Source organism: Argentina silus, assembly GCF_951799395.1.
Source record: "Argentina silus genome assembly, chromosome: 5".
NCBI lineage: Eukaryota > Metazoa > Chordata > Actinopteri > Argentiniformes > Argentinidae > Argentina > Argentina silus.
In genome coordinates this window covers 12,085,473-12,101,030 of record NC_139659.1, presented here as the reverse complement: position 1 = coordinate 12,101,030, position 15,558 = coordinate 12,085,473, and the positions used below count along the sequence as shown (strand labels likewise).

The window sequence follows — 15,558 nt, the reverse complement described above, 5'->3', positions numbered from 1 at the left end:
TCAAAAAACAAATACCAGATTCAGAATGTATTGCTCAATAGATGTACAGTACGGTACAGCAGGGGAGGTAGAAATCGCAGAACGGGCTTATTGTAATGCATGGAATGTTTGATACCATTCCTTATTCCATTCCATGCACTACAACGAGCCCGTCCTCCGATTTCTACCTCCACCAGCCTCCACTGAGGAACCGGAACCAGAGGGTTATTATCTAGAGTAAACATACAGATTTAGAGGTTTTAACGCCAGGCTGTCTCAGACCAGAGACATGCCTTCAGTAAGGGCGGACCAGGACGCAGTCGGACTGAAGCAGGTCAGCCAGGCAGCTCTTTTGTTATGTAAAGAGCTGCCATGTGATACCGGAGGATAAAAGAGTCAAGAAAAAAGAAACCGTTCAGATAAACTTCCTTCATCAGATAATTAACCATGCCTTTGCTCCAGTTTCCCCTCCTTTGCATAAGTGTCTGATCAACTTTCAAAAAGCCTGATCAGTCGGAGATGCTGCTCAGAGGGCTCCTCAGGGGGGGCTCCAGTAGATGTCTGAAGGCTGTTACAGCAGGGGGTCTTGGCTTATCGGGGTAGGAGCCAGTGACATAAAAACACCTTCATAAAATCAATTGCTTAGCATTAGCATGGCTAATGATGATCAGAGGTTTTTGGTGTTTTCTTTTGGTCTCTGTTCTTTTCCAAATATGATGGGAACCATCCTAATAGGGTTCAACACTCGTGTCGCTGTTGAATTCATGGAGGGGACTTGTCTAAGAACCAAATGAGGGTAAAAAAATAAATAACTGGTGACATCTTGGTGTCCATGTCTCTTATCAAAATTGTGAGTGAAAAAATGGCGATTTAAAAAAATGTGTATTGTTTCCCTCCTTGCACAAAAATGCATATGTCGGCCATCCCTGCAAACTGTAATTATTGTAAATGAGGAAAAGTAATTAAAACTTGTTGTAATGACAGCTGAAGATTTCTTATTCCAAATGGTTCCAAGGTTCATCCTGTTTGTGGCCCTCACCTCCCCCCTGTCAAAATTTCTCCTACACCTGTCACAATGACAGAATTTTGTTAACGCCCCCCCTTCCTCCCACCCCCCCCTACATCCCCCTACCCTTGCCCACTGCCCCCTCCCCGCTCCCCTGCTGCCAGTTTTTAACTACACTCCACTCTGGCCTCTGCTCTACTTGTTACAGCCCCAACACGAGTGCAAACAATCAAAGTCTTTGGGAACGCTGAAATATGCATGGCTATCCGTGACAGACAGATAAAGCAGGGCAATTAGCCACGTAATCCTAGAGCATCGTACGGAATCGTCAGCCTCAGCTGTCCTCTCTCTCTCCCTCTCTCCCTCTCTCCCTCACTCCCTCCCTCCTTCCCTGGCTCTACTCTCTTGCTCTCTATTAGTTAAATGTACTCTGTGTGTCGGCTCCCCATCAAATCAAGTAACACTTCCCCTAATTGGCTTATAAATAATACAGCAGGGCCTACATTATAATTTCATCAGTGGTAAACATTGCGGGGGCAGTTGGTAAAGAACCTATCCCTCATTAATTTCTTAATTTGGGTAGATGGAACGAAGGGGAAGTGAGAGAGAAAAAGGTAGGGATGAGCAAGAGAGAGAGAGAGAAAGAATGCTGGAGATGGGGAGATCAGATGAACAGAGGGACTCATATCACCTCAGGCAGAGAAGGAGGGGGAGGAAGGGATAGTTAAAAAAAACAAGTGGAGGAAGATGCTACTGCTGCTGCTTTTGTTAATAGATGTCAGATATTCAATCCAAGGGTTTTGTCAGTAGCTCTTGCACAATAGGCAATGGGGGCCTATCAGCCCCTTTACAAAACACACACACACACACACACACACACACACACACGCGCGCACACACACACACACACACACACACACACACACACACACACACACACACACAAATATCTCTTTCCCCGGTCTCGCTCCTTGTTCTTTTTTATACCAATTTAATGAATATTTCATAACAAGCGACATAAATATTCATTCTAATGGTTTTGCACAGTAGTTACCGGTATTTCTTAAAAAAACTACAAAATAAATACTCATTACAAATTCTGCACCACCAACCCCAGAAATAATCTCTCAGACTCTAAAACACATTTACACCCACTCCAGGTTATTTAGGTGCATTGCCGAGAAACTATTTCAGTTTTAATCAGAGCAACAGTAAGTCTGTGACTTCTACATGCTGTTCACCTTATCTCCTAAGTTGATTGATTATCTTTCCAGAACTGTTAAAGTTAGTAGCATCCTTAAGAAAGAGATGAAGTCCTCAACCATACTGTATATATAGACAAGTAAGAAAACATTGTTTCCATCATTAGGTATATTGAACTACATCTGACAAAATGCACTACATTTGCTAATATTAACAGACAGTTGCTAACTACAACAGGGATAAGACAAAGAAGAAAGCTGAGGTAATCTAAAAGTGTTTTTATATATCTGTGATGTTAAGTTCCTGTGCTTCTTCTTGTCAGATAGTGTCTTGCAAGCCAGCCATTATGATTCTCTAACAAGGTTTAAGAGCATTTTGCATAGTCTGTGATACGTGGTATGCTGTAAGAGGTGTATGAATATGACATGCTCTGATCTCTGAGAGACTGATATTAAAGCAAACTTTCAAATGAGCCTTTCCTCCTCTATTCCTGCTGAATTCTGCCAGTAGAAAAGACACAAAGAGCCCTTCAGCCTTCAAAGGGAACGTAAAGCGTCCTTGGTAAGATTCGGAATCCACACACCTGAAGGCAATCTCTCTCAGCTGTAACTCGACGTTGCCACTCTGTCATCCGGAACTGTCACCCCGCTGTCTCATCCTCAATGATGGGGGGAGACACATCCTACCTCTCTGTGTATCTGTATCATAAGCCCCCCTGTGTTTATCACTCAGCTGTGTGTCTCACTCAAATTGTAACCAGCAGCCTCACGATAGCTTCCAGTAACAGCAAGCAAGCTCATGAAAGTTAATAAGCCTATCCCCCTTGACCACCGGCTCATCAAGGACATGACAGAATTCGCATCAATTCCACATCATGCAAATCCTATTAGTTAGTACCTTCTGATAAGTGGTGACACCAGTTAAACCATCCATACACAGGCCTCTCTTACACTAGATCCTATCAGTCTGAGACAGGGCCCATGTTGAGAATGAGTTTAATTAATGTAGCAGTAAAACACAGTCCTTCCTGTTTGTGCCCTTTATGCAGCTCAGTATTAGTTCCACTTCAGTGCCTCCGTGGTCGAGGAACAAGCAGCGTCACTAATAATGGACATCCCCCCTCCTCCTCCTCCTCCTCCTCCCCACCCAGGCCTGGTCTCGGGTCAGTGCCCCTGGGCCCACCGGGAACCGAGAGAGCAGTTAAAGGACCATGTTAACAGTCTGATTTGCAACAGAGGAAAACCTACGCCGGCTGACTTCATTAGCCGTGACAAGTTTGTGGATGCGCCACAGTTTGGAATACTTTAAAAAACCAGAGGAGAAGAGAGGATTCCCTCGGGAGTTGACGAGGAGTGTGTGAGCTGCGGAATGAAGTGGCTGACTTCAGAAAGTCATTCTCCCAAACGGTTCTTGTGTGTTTATTTTTGGGGACCAAACACTGGAGACATGTTTATCCCAGAGTTGTGGGTCTGTTTGTTTCCTGTCTGACTGATAAACAAATCCATCATGGCTGACTGAGGGCTACAGTTATAGACTATGGTAACGGCCAGAACACTTCAAAGATGAATGATTGACTCCATATATCAATTGAATTAAAAAAAAAAAAGTACAAAGGCATAAAAATAAGTTTATTTACACAACATGAAGTAAATTGTAACACAAATATCAAGACTGGTTAGCCTAGGTGACACTGTAATAGAGTCCCCTGCCTGAGGTTGGCCTTCCATTACCAACTAGACAGCACTGGGACATGAATGGGAAAACACACAAATGCATAACAAATGGTTTGTAGAGTAGATTTGATTTCAAATATGGCAACACAGAGAGGTGAGGACTCACAGAAGCCCATCAAAATGCAAACAGACAACAATGGTTCTCTCCCATAAGGCATTGCAGTCAAATGTCTACAGCAGCTGCTGCGTTTAGATGGAAAATATTTGGGGGCTACAAAATGCACCTGTACACTTAAGAGAAAAAGCCTACATCATATTCAGAAGATATAAACAAACAAAAGGAATACCATATTAAAAATAAAAGTGTGAAAAGGTGCTGCGAATGTTTTATGCGATCCATCCATACAGACATAAAGGGTATAAATATTGTATGCATAGAGAAGCAAATCCTCCTTTTGAAGTCTTGTGAGAGCTAAGACAGAGGAAGAAAGGGAGGGGGAGACAGTAATTACTAGTGGAGATGCTCTTTGACAGATTATTATATTAAAGAAGGAGGAGGTTCAACCAAACACAGCTAACCTCTTTAACAGCCCTGGTCTCCACCTATCAGTGACAAGAACATTCTAACCTGAGGGGTGACTTCCATTTGACAAACAAGACGCTTACTGGGAGCCAATCACATGATGCAAAAACCTGTAAAACACGTTCAGAGTTCAATGTCTATAAGAAACTCCAACTGGTTACTCTTGCGATCATATTGTAAGTTAATACTGCAGAAGTGCTATTTTCTAACAAACTACAAACTACAAACTACTACTACTGCCCGTATACAGAAAGTGAGGACAAACAAGACTTCTTCTTTTCCTTGTTTTTGTGCAGATTTACTGTACTGACTCTCGAGTAAAAGGAAAAGGAAAAGGATTGTGGGTAAAAACTGGTCCTTCTTATAAAGTCCAAAGTGTTGAGAGGCGGGCGGCTTCCTCGCACCTAGCCCCAGGGCAGGCTATCATCTCCAGTGACACCAGAGGGAGGAAGAGCCCCTCTCCCCCCCCCTCTCCACCCCCGCCAGGCCTGGATATTTCTGGGGATGTAAGGGGATGAGAGAGGACATGATAGAGAAGCACGCTGCTACCAGCCCAGTCTCCCAGGTCCAACTCCATCTTTGATCACTGGCCACTGACCTCCATGTCTCAGAGATTGGGGGAAGGGGGCAGGGGGGGGGAGGGGGAAGGGGGTACAGGAACGAGTGCATATCCCTCCCTGCGGCCCTTGTTCTCCCCCAAATAAAAAAGGGTTAATTGTATTTAACAATATGCACTCTAACCCCCCCTTGATTAGAATTAATATCACATCTGCCGCCCTGCTCTGTCCCTCATTACTGGTGAATCTCATTAGAATCAGATCCCATGGGAGACACCGCATCAGTTTTAAACACACTTTCCTCTCTTTTCCTGCCTCTCGCTCATTTATCGCCTCCCGCTCTCTGCCGCTCTCCCTCTCCCTCTCTCTCTTCCCCCCATCTACAGAAGAGGAAGTCCCCATCTAAGAGAATGACTGAGCGTCAGTTTTTTTTCTTTCTTTCACAGCATGGAAATTGTTTTACGCCGCCAATTAAAAAACATACACATTTTTTCCTCAGTCAGTGAGAATGTGTAGTTGTTGCTCTAAAACGCAGAAATAGACCAAAATAGGCCTGACACCCCAACTCCCCCTTGTTTGCCTTAAAGTACACACACACACACACACGTTTGGAAACCCAGACAAGATTAGGAAAATGAGAATGCTTATTTATGGGGTGCTGAACTCCTGCTGAATGGGAAAAGTACAATATCTCCATCTCGACACATTCGAGTTTCTCTCATTAAACCACAGTCGTATGAAAGGACTTTCAAATGTATATTCAAAACCTTTATTGTCTTTTTTTTTTCTTTTTTTTAAAGAAATAAAAGGTTGCGTGGCATAATTCATTTAAATATGTCAATTCATATACAAAGTAAATAAGAAAAATAAAAAAATAAGGGAAAATGGTGTTCATCAAGTCCGAGCAGGCACATACGTGCTATAGGCAAAGTTACTATTGTCCTCCAGAGGCCTGTTCCATAGTCCCATAGGCCTGTTCCATAGTCCCATAGGCCTGTTCCATAGTCCCATAGTCCCACTGTTCTAAAGGAGCGGAGAGTCACAGAACGTACATGGCCCCTGCAGTATCCTCTTGATCCAGTCTGGGTCTGCAGGGAGGATGGACAGGGGGGGTACAGGGGGGGTGGGAGGGTGGTAAAAGGAATACATTATGAGTATACCATTAAATTATGTTTAACTCATTCAGTGCAGAGGGTGAATAAAGTCACCCAAATTGTCAACATTCTAGAGTGCCAAGGGTGACTATATGATGCTTCGTTTTGTGGCCAATCAAAGTATTGTTGCCAGGTAAATACCACATAAAACACTTGGCACTCTAGGTGGTGAGTATTCCGGAACTCTTTGGCAGTTGGTGAGAACACCTAGTAACTAATCAACCTCAGAGTCTGTACACTATTTCAGCAGTAAGCAGGAGACAGATTTATCACCCAGTAATGTTAAGCTTGTTAAAAATCAGTTCCCTGCGTAGGCCACGGATAAGAATGCAGATGCATTTTTGTGATAAGTGACAATTAGTGAGCACTAACTCTGCAAAATAAACTATGCCTTTCAAGTCCATTCTCATATTGAGGTGCCAGTGCAGTATCACATGTCAGGAGATGATCAGAGAGCAGAGGAATGAGGGAGCAGGCCCTGGGAGAGGATGGAGATCAGGTGACTGTGAAATAGAGGTGAGGAGGGATAGATAAAGATAAAGAGAGAGAGAGCGAGAGAGAGAGAGAGAGAGAGAGAGAGAGAGAGAGAGAGGGAGAGGGAGATGGAAAGTGGTGCTTACCCTCAGGCACAGGCAGTCTGGCGATGCTGTCCTGCAGGAGGCAGCGTCTGTATGTGAGTGTCTGGCAGGCCTGGTACGACAGCACACACCTGGAAGAGAAGCATACATCAGTCACAGGGGCTGGGGGATGGGGGGGGGCTGAGGGGGGTCAGGAGGGGTTGAAGGAGACTGTGTATAGTGGACCACACTGTGGAGAAGCATTGGGTTATTTGGGGAATTTCTTTCAAATCAAGTAACGCAGGTTCCCCAAAATGACCAGCAGGGGCAGCACATACCATCCAAACTAGTGAGAGATGTGGGTGGGCAAGAGAGAGGGATAGCAGAGGAGGAGGGAGGGAGGGAGGAAGGGAGGGAGGGAGGGATGCAGTACACAGGTAAATATCAAAAGGTTGGCGCCTTGATTACTGCGCTGTGAAAATAAATAAACCGTCAATAATGGCATTTGGCATTAAAATGCGAGTCTTCACTGTCAAAACAGCGACTGAGGTGCTCTTGGTTTTCCTGTTATTGAGTTTTGTTGTCAGAACACACAGATAAGTTTCCTCTGGAATAAACCTGTACAACTTTGTCATTTGGGGAGGGACTTATTATTATTATTATTATTATTATTATTATAATACTTATTATTATTATTATTAGAGTGGTGGTCAGTCAATTCACTTGTTGTGGTGCAACTGAATAATGACTGAAAATAGCTTAGCTTAGCACAAGTTCCTGGATGAGGGAGCACACCCTGAGAGAGGATGGAGATGAGGTGACTGTGAAATAGAGGTGAGGAGGGATAGATAGAGATAGAGAGAGAGACAGAGATAGAGAGAGAGAGAGCAAGATGGAACATACCTGAGCCATATGTGTCCGTTGGAGCATACAGCCTGTCTGCGGTCTGTGAAAGGCAGCACCTCCTTACACAGGCTGCAATACTCTGGAAATGTCTGCTTGTTCATCTTCTTCTGGATGTGACCTATCAGGACCTGAGGACAGAGGATCGATGTGGGGTGGGGAAACAGCAGAGAGGTAAGAAAAAGAAGAAGGTTTATACAAAAAAATAACAAAAAAAAATAACACACTCTGGTTGAAGACCAGGGTTTTAACGTCTGTTCACTCATGCCCATTCCTAATATTGATGGGTTGATTATATTGAATCAGCACAGACTAAATCATGGTTGTGGAATAAAATAAAGGTATAATAATGCACATCATAATGCACAATTTAACATGCTATTGAAACAATTCATGCATAGCCTTTTGTTTTTCAGATGTCTAGTACACGTTGATAAAATCCTCAAAATCTAGTTTATTGACATTTTCACAACATTTGGCGTCTGACCTTGGCAGCCCTGTCCTCACACGTGGGGTCACTGGAGAGGAAGTCACACATGCCCCTGGAAGGTATACTGGTGTTCTCAGTGATCCAGGTGTGCAGATACACCTCGCCTAACACCCTCTTCATGTGTTCCCTGGTCAGGTGAGACTCCACCTCCTCGATCCACCCCATCACCTCACTCATCTGCTCCTCCAACGCCTTGCCCTCCGGGCACGGCGGCTTGGAGGCCCCTTCCCCGGCTCCTCCACCTCCTCCCTCCTCGTCTTCCACAAACACCTTGGAGGCCTCATGCGAGGGCTTCCAGCGTGCCTCCATAGGGGCCTTCTGCAGGGACTGGTAGAGCACTCGCACCAGGAACAGTTTGAACCTCCACAGGTACGTGGAGCCCGTGGTGCTGTGGATCTTGCCGTCCAGCTCCTCCTGCAGGAGCGGCGGGATGCGCTTGTCCCTGAGCACCGTCCAGCGCACCAGGTCCAGCAGGTCCGCCTGCTTGAACAGGCTCTGGACAGACGACTCCAGCAGCTCTGCAGCTGCATCCGCGGGAGTCTTCAGAGTCACAAAGTGGACCTCGTAGGTCCTGAGGACGGGGTGCAGGCCCTTGACCATGCCCTCCGCGCTGACCAGGGATAGGTAAGCCCCGTTGGGGCTGATGGCGATGCCGTGCATCCTCCTGCTCGAGGACCCTTCCGGTAGAAGGATCTCCTCCTGCTTGAACGTCACGGCCGAGTCAGTGAAGACGGGCGTGAGCTTCTTGACCGTTCCGTCCAGGGAACACGTGTAGATGGACCCCCCCAGGCGGCTGGACGCCATGGAGACAATGGGGGTGGAGTGAAGGCCGGTGACGTGGGAGTTGTGAACGTTGAGGCCCGCCTTGGAGATGATGAGCAGGCACCAGAAGAGGTAGCAGCCCCGTGCTGCCACCACCAGGCTGCAGTTGCACTTCTGGATCGGGTGGAAGAGCGTGATGCACTTGATGTTGTGGACGGGGATCTGGTCCGGCTCCTGCCAGAGCACCACAGGCTGTCGCAGGGTGAAGTAGCCCTTCACTGCCTTCAGGTTGACAGGCAGGATCTTGACGGGCCCCACCGCGCTGCCAACGATCAGGCCGCTCATCTTCCGCGCGCTGTGCTCGTACTCCCACCAGGCCAGCACGCTGGGGGACGCCACCCCGGACGGGATGGTGTTACAGGACAACACGGAGTCCCTGTCCAGAAAGGGCAGGCGGAACTGCCACACCACCAGGTCTCCGTTCTCCATCAGCACTGCCAGCAGAACCGTGCCGACGTCCTTACATTCGTTGTTCGTCTGGACGTGCTGGGTGGTGCACACGCTGGACCACTCCATACGGACCGGGGTCTGCATCTGGAAGCGCCTCCGCAGCTCGTCAAAGTCCTGGAGGTTGGCCTTGGGGGGTTCGTCGCCCTGTAGGGAGTAGCCCCTGCTCTCCAGGCTGTCACCGTAGAGCTGGGTGAGGTCCGCTAATGTGGTCCAGTGGAGACGCTTCTGGCTGCTGTGGATGGCGAGCCGGTGGTCCAGGGTGAGGGAGGCCAGGAGGCAGCGGCCGTTCACGTCACACCCCAGGGGGGACCAGCTGCAGTACTTGATGCCTTTGTGGGACCCGGCCGTGGGGTTGATAGTATGGTCCAGCATGAAGGTCTGGACCACTGTTGGGTTAGTAGAGTTGGAAAACTTCTCTTTGGCCTTCAGAAGCTCCTTCGCTGGACCCACCTGAGCACAAGAGAGATGAAAATGTTTCAACGAATGCTCCTGAAGAAAACATAAGCAATTATCAAATATGAGGAAAAAAGACTACAATATTGGGTTACAATTAATATGTTAATTCATTGATAATTATGATTTTCAAATGCAAAAGTACATATCAGGCATTTTTTACAAGAGAAGACAAACAAACCAAATCAAGCTTGCAAACGAAAATGTTGAGCCGAGCGATTGACAAAGAGATCATTTCGAAGAATAGACAAATATCTACCTTGCTGACATGTTTCGCTGCAGCTACATTCAACTTAACTAGCGCTATAGCCAACGTTAGCTACCCATGTGACAGCTGAGCTAACTGTAAACAACAACAACAACGTGTCAACGTTGTGCCATGCGTGAGTGAGATGTGACAGCTACTGTCAAGATGTGAACAAGACACATTTACCTTGAACTGATTGACTTTCTCCACCACGGGGATGGAGGTCCGGTGTAGCACTAAATCTTGATAGTTGTTATGAACATCGCATACGACCTCCATCAGAGAGATGCCACTTGTAGTCGAGGCCGAGAGTCGGTGGTCTTCGGACCACGTAAGCGGCTCCAGACCGGTGACCGGAGACAAGAGCTTTATCACGGGGTCCCTCTTAACAAATTGCCCGAGCGCACTCGAGGAATCATCCTCCGGTTCGGGTTCGATCCGCCGTTCCGTCGCTATCCCATCTGGGGCGAGATTTGTGCTGCACGCCGCCATTTTTCTTTTTGCAGCGCGTCTCTAGGAAGTTACGATACCGGAGAAGGAGGGACTTCCTCATAAACACAGCGCACCTTCTCTTTGGGAGGTCGTGGATGAGCAGATCTGCAAAGCATATGTTCATCTGTGAAGCATCCAATGCTATTAACGGTATTCGGTATGAGCCATTAGTGTGAGACACACATCAACTATGTGAGAAATAATGTTTCGAGTTAGGGATATGGATCTAACACATGTTGGAAATGTGCATTACAAATATTTTCATATGGAAAATCTATTATATTACAGCCATTCTAGTCTATGAAAACTCTCCTTGCGTCCTCACCAGGTGCAGTGAGTCACGGTAGCAGCATGTAGCAGACATGTAAAAGATGGTTAATTGTTTCTTGTTTCCACAAGAAAGCACGATTATGTGTGTTCATTAATAATGATGCATTTAAACTCATATTCACTGTGGCGTTCACCCTATAGCCTCAAACATATTATCCAATTGTTATTGTTTTACTAATGTCCTGTTGTAAGTTGATATCTAGTTAGTATCTGGTAAGAATAAGTATTATAACATATTATGTACATGTCATATGTCATCATATTGCTGTTTCTTGCATTGCAATAAGAGCCCAACTCTTGACTCAGTCCAATAGTCTATAGTTCAGTAGGCCATGTACCTGTGATGTCACTCATCAGAATTATAGCACAATGACATAGCTATTACTCTTAAATAATGAACAACTCCTTGCCTGACAAGCTAGACATCAGTCATTCAGTCTGCCTCGTTGGCTATGCGAGGGACACCGAGTGAGATCATTAATTGTCATGAAAATAATGAAAACTATCATGCACTCTGTAGTGGACGTGAAGCCTGGCTTATGTCTCCCAGAGACGTATACCAGCATGCTTTGTGAGATGAGCTACCAAACGCCCCTGGACAGGGCAAAGGCCAAACTGCTGTGGTCTCATGGAGAGGAGAGAGCAGCAGAGACAGACAGACAGTGATTTGTTGCAGCGCTAACACAAAAGCCTCTCTCACGCAGTAGAGCCTGACTCTCCCCGAGTCAAGATGACAGCGGGATTTCACCAGGCAGAGTTATTTGCCACAAAACAAATTGTTACAAATCTGTGTGACAAATAGAGTGTACTAGAGTGTGCGCCTTTTTAATCTCTCATTTTTCCGTCTTTTGTTTCGATAATCGAAATGAATAAATAAATGGGGACCATGGTATGTTTCATTGTTAATGAACCGTGTAGTGTATGAATATTTCAGTCACCTGCTGTGTGTCTTGGGTGGATTTTTGACTCAGGATGATCCCAGCGATGGGATGTATGGGAATGTTGGATTAAACATTCATCAAACGCTGTCACATAAACTCAGTCCACACCCTGTCATCATACCACATAGGCCTGGAGTGTGTGTGTGTGTGGGGGAGGAGGGAAGGAGGGAAGGAGGGAAGGAGCCTGCTCTGGGTGGCCCAGAACCCTTAGATGATTTCAACCTCAGACCTTGGTTCATTTACTGTGTGATAGTGAGTTCATTTCATAGGCCTGTTAATGTATTGTGGTCAAATCCCTCGGTGTGGTTTAGATGCAGTGTTGGGTTAGGTTGAGGTTAAGGATATGGATGAGGTCAGCCAAGGTCATTCCCCTGCATTGCTAATATCCACCTGCTGTCATGTTAACCTGTGGGTTTTGCCCTTAAACAATCTGCAAGCCCCTCAGTAGACAATCCCCTGCTATTTGCTTGCATATGCATACAGTATCAGTAGAGGTGGTTACACGTATCGTGTAGGAACCCCGCAGGGACATGCATGTGATGCATGGTTCATCATACGTGTTTTAATCATTCAGTCGCACAGACACCTTCCCTGGGGGGAGCTGCTGCAGCACATTACCAAGTACACACAATCAGTGATATAATCATGATGATGATAATGAAATGTATTTAGAGCACATCAGCGTGGCTCATGCGGCTCGGGAGTCGCTAGCGGGACGGCAGGCGTGGAAGAGGCTCCGGCGCGGAGGACCCCGGTGAAAATCCCTGTGGAGACTGGCAGTGCCCAGCAGGCTGGCACATCGGAGATTAGCAGTCCTAGCTGAGGGTTTTGCGCACCTCGTGTGCCGTCAACTGCGAAAAGCCTTACCTGACAGGTGTTGCTCTCAATCAGTGCTCCTCTTCCCCCCCGTGCGGTCCCGGGGCGGGTTGGGGACCAGACGAGACTCCCCCCCTCCCCCACCACTACCCCCCACCACCACCACCCCCCTTCGGACGTCCACCGTCGTAGTCGAACGCAGCGGGTTGGTCCCTCCTGCTCGCTGGAAATCCTGCTTCAATGAGAATTCAATGATTTTTAATCAGTGGGAAACACAACGCTCCGCTGGGCTGGTTTTAGTCGGGTTTCATAAACCAACCACTGTTGATGTAGTTGAGTCATTGTTGAGGAAGAGGTGGTACTATGGTATGGTCACCTGTCAGCCTAGTTGTCCTGCTGTAACATTGGAAACACTTTACAGCCAACTGGTATAATAATAATGAGTTATGATGTGTCCCATGTATATGAGCCTGTATTCCTATTAGTCATAACATATAATACCCTTGATCTACAGTACGTGACACATTTTCAACTAACTAAAAATGTCCAATATTCATTCAGGATTGTTATAAAATGGCTGCATTATAATGCATTATTCTGGTTGGCTTTAAGTAAAGTGTTAATACCAAAATATGTATTTGTTTGAATAGGAGTATGCATTAAGGCCAGGGTTGTTTCCAGGACTTAAGACTAGTCGTAGACTAAATCACACTTTCAATGGAAAATCTACCATTAATGATGCTTTTTAGTCTAGGATTCATGTGTGCAGGAAACCAGCCCTAAATGTATGATCAAGGTTATGCTGCAGGCTCAATCTCCTATGTTTGTGATCTTTTAGTTTCTTCTCTGCTTACTGACAAGAGGTAACAACTTTGCTTTGGCAGTTAGCCTTGAATTAGTTTAAGGTTGAAAACAACATTGGATTTTACGTTCCGGAGAGATGGGCATTGCAGTGCAACGCTGAGATAAGAATTTCCATCCCTGTGATGTATTTGTATCTCTCTCTGGTACTGTGTCTTATAAAAGAAAACATGGTCATTGATTGGAAGGAACTTCCTGGGAGACAAATGAGCCATTCTATATATTCACAGTGATAATGGCTGAATTATTCATTTTTTGTAATGATTAATTAAAAAAAGCCTCGGGTCCTGTGGCAGGTACAGGCTGCTGAGGCACACACTGACATTCCCATGCGATGTGCTAAACATCTCTCTCTCTCTCTACCCCCCTCTCTCTTTCTCTCTCTCTACCCCCCCTCTCTTTCTCTCTCTCTCTACCCCCCCTCTCTCTCCCTCTCTCTCTCTCTACCCCCCCATCTCTCTACCCCCCACCCCCCTCTCTCTCCCTCTCTCTCTCTCTCTACCCCCCCTCTCTCTTTCTACCCCCCCCTCTCTTTCTCTCTCTCTCTACCCCCCCTCTCTCTCTCTACCCCCTCTCTTTCTCTCTCTCTCTCTACCCCCCCTCTCTCTCTACCCCCACCCCCCCTCTCTACCCCCCCCCCCCCCCTCTCTCTCTCTATGTTCTGTCTTTATCCATCCCCCATGGCCTCCGTCAGTGATGGTGCCCATAGACTAGCACAGGGCTGTGCTGTGTTCCCATCAATGTACCTCACTGGACCTTTAAATACTATTGGGTAATATGTAACTTTATATGTAACTGTTGAAAAGGCTCAGTCTACTTACCTCAAGATATTGAGACCAGGGGGTTTTGATATTCTCATTTCATCAATACTTAACAAAGTAAAACATGTACTTCTTGTCTGATTTCTCAAAAACCAAGGCTTTAAAGTGATAAACTATATATATTTTGCTATTGAGACAGATGGTGTATCTTCTAAAATCCTATCCTAAACAGCAATCTTTAGATTACTAAGTTTTCCAAGTAAAACAGCACTGTTAGTAAGTTTTTTCTGCATGCTGTACAGTATAGTAACTATGTGAGGTATATCTTTGTATTGCTTGTGATTTTCACAATTCACACCCATTACTGTACAGAATATTAGTTGATCTCTTTATTCTCTGCATTAATTCTTGCTCTTTTGTTTCCCACTGTCGCCAGTGGCTGGTGGCTGGTGGCTGGTGGCTGTCAGGGCCAGGCGAGGCGGGGCTGTCCTGTCCCCTGCCCTGGTCTTGGCAGCTGGTGGTGGGCAGGGCATGCCCTGTGGCAGTGCCAGGGGAGGGCCAGGAGGGCCGGGGTCCGGGCCTGCTCTCGCCTCTGTTCGGGCCCCGCTAATGGAATGGGGCTGGGCCGCCCATATGGCACTTGTGGGAAGGCTGGGGCTTCGGAGGTTGGCACACGGAGCCACTACTCTCCCGTTAGATATTAAACAGGACAGGGCCAGACCTGCGGGCTCGCCTGTTACCCGCCCAGCTTAATGGATGGGTTTGGTGATGGGGGAGAGCAGAGACAGAGGGGCCCTGATCTAGTGGGGCTGGGAAGGCTGTGTCACTCATTCCAGCTACTTGCACAATTCAATCACAGATGTCTTCATTTCGGTTTCCATCATCTGTAGAACAGTTCCTGTACTAATCCTATTATATGTCGTCCTTGGAAGACTCAAACTGAGTCCATGTGAAAACACAACACAACCAGACCAGCCCCAAATGAAAAAACAACCGGGTGGATGTCCTTTGGTTGGAGGTCAAGGAAAAGTTGTTTTGCCAGGATCCATGAGAGGCTATCTTAATGTACGGTACATCAGCCAGGCCCTGTGAAGGCAATGAGATGGACAGAGGGAGAGAGGAGATAGAGCAGTAGCCCACCACTCCTTCACTCCACTCTGGCACCGGACCTCTCTGGCTCTGCTCTGAACTGCATGGGACTGGTGGAGGAGAGCCACATGGGATGGGAGGAGGGAAGGAGAGAGGGAGGGAGGGAGGGAGGGAGGTGGGATGTGAGTACA

The 15,558-nt window shown here is 46.7% G+C and overlaps 1 protein-coding gene across 1 annotated transcript; it reads right to left on the bottom strand.

The window, feature by feature from the left end:
- Positions 1-5,698: 5,698 nt before the first annotated feature.
- Positions 5,699-10,569, bottom strand: gtf3c4 (general transcription factor IIIC, polypeptide 4; the record flags this gene model as incomplete). Its single annotated transcript, XM_083670026.1, has 5 exons — positions 5,699-6,089; positions 6,776-6,864; positions 7,616-7,746; positions 8,103-9,827; positions 10,264-10,569. The coding sequence occupies 5 exons, from the start codon at positions 10,567-10,569 to the stop codon at positions 6,025-6,027; spliced, it is 2,316 nt and encodes a 771-aa protein (XP_083526152.1). The 3' UTR covers positions 5,699-6,024.
- Between the last annotated feature and the right edge of the window lie 4,989 nt (positions 10,570-15,558).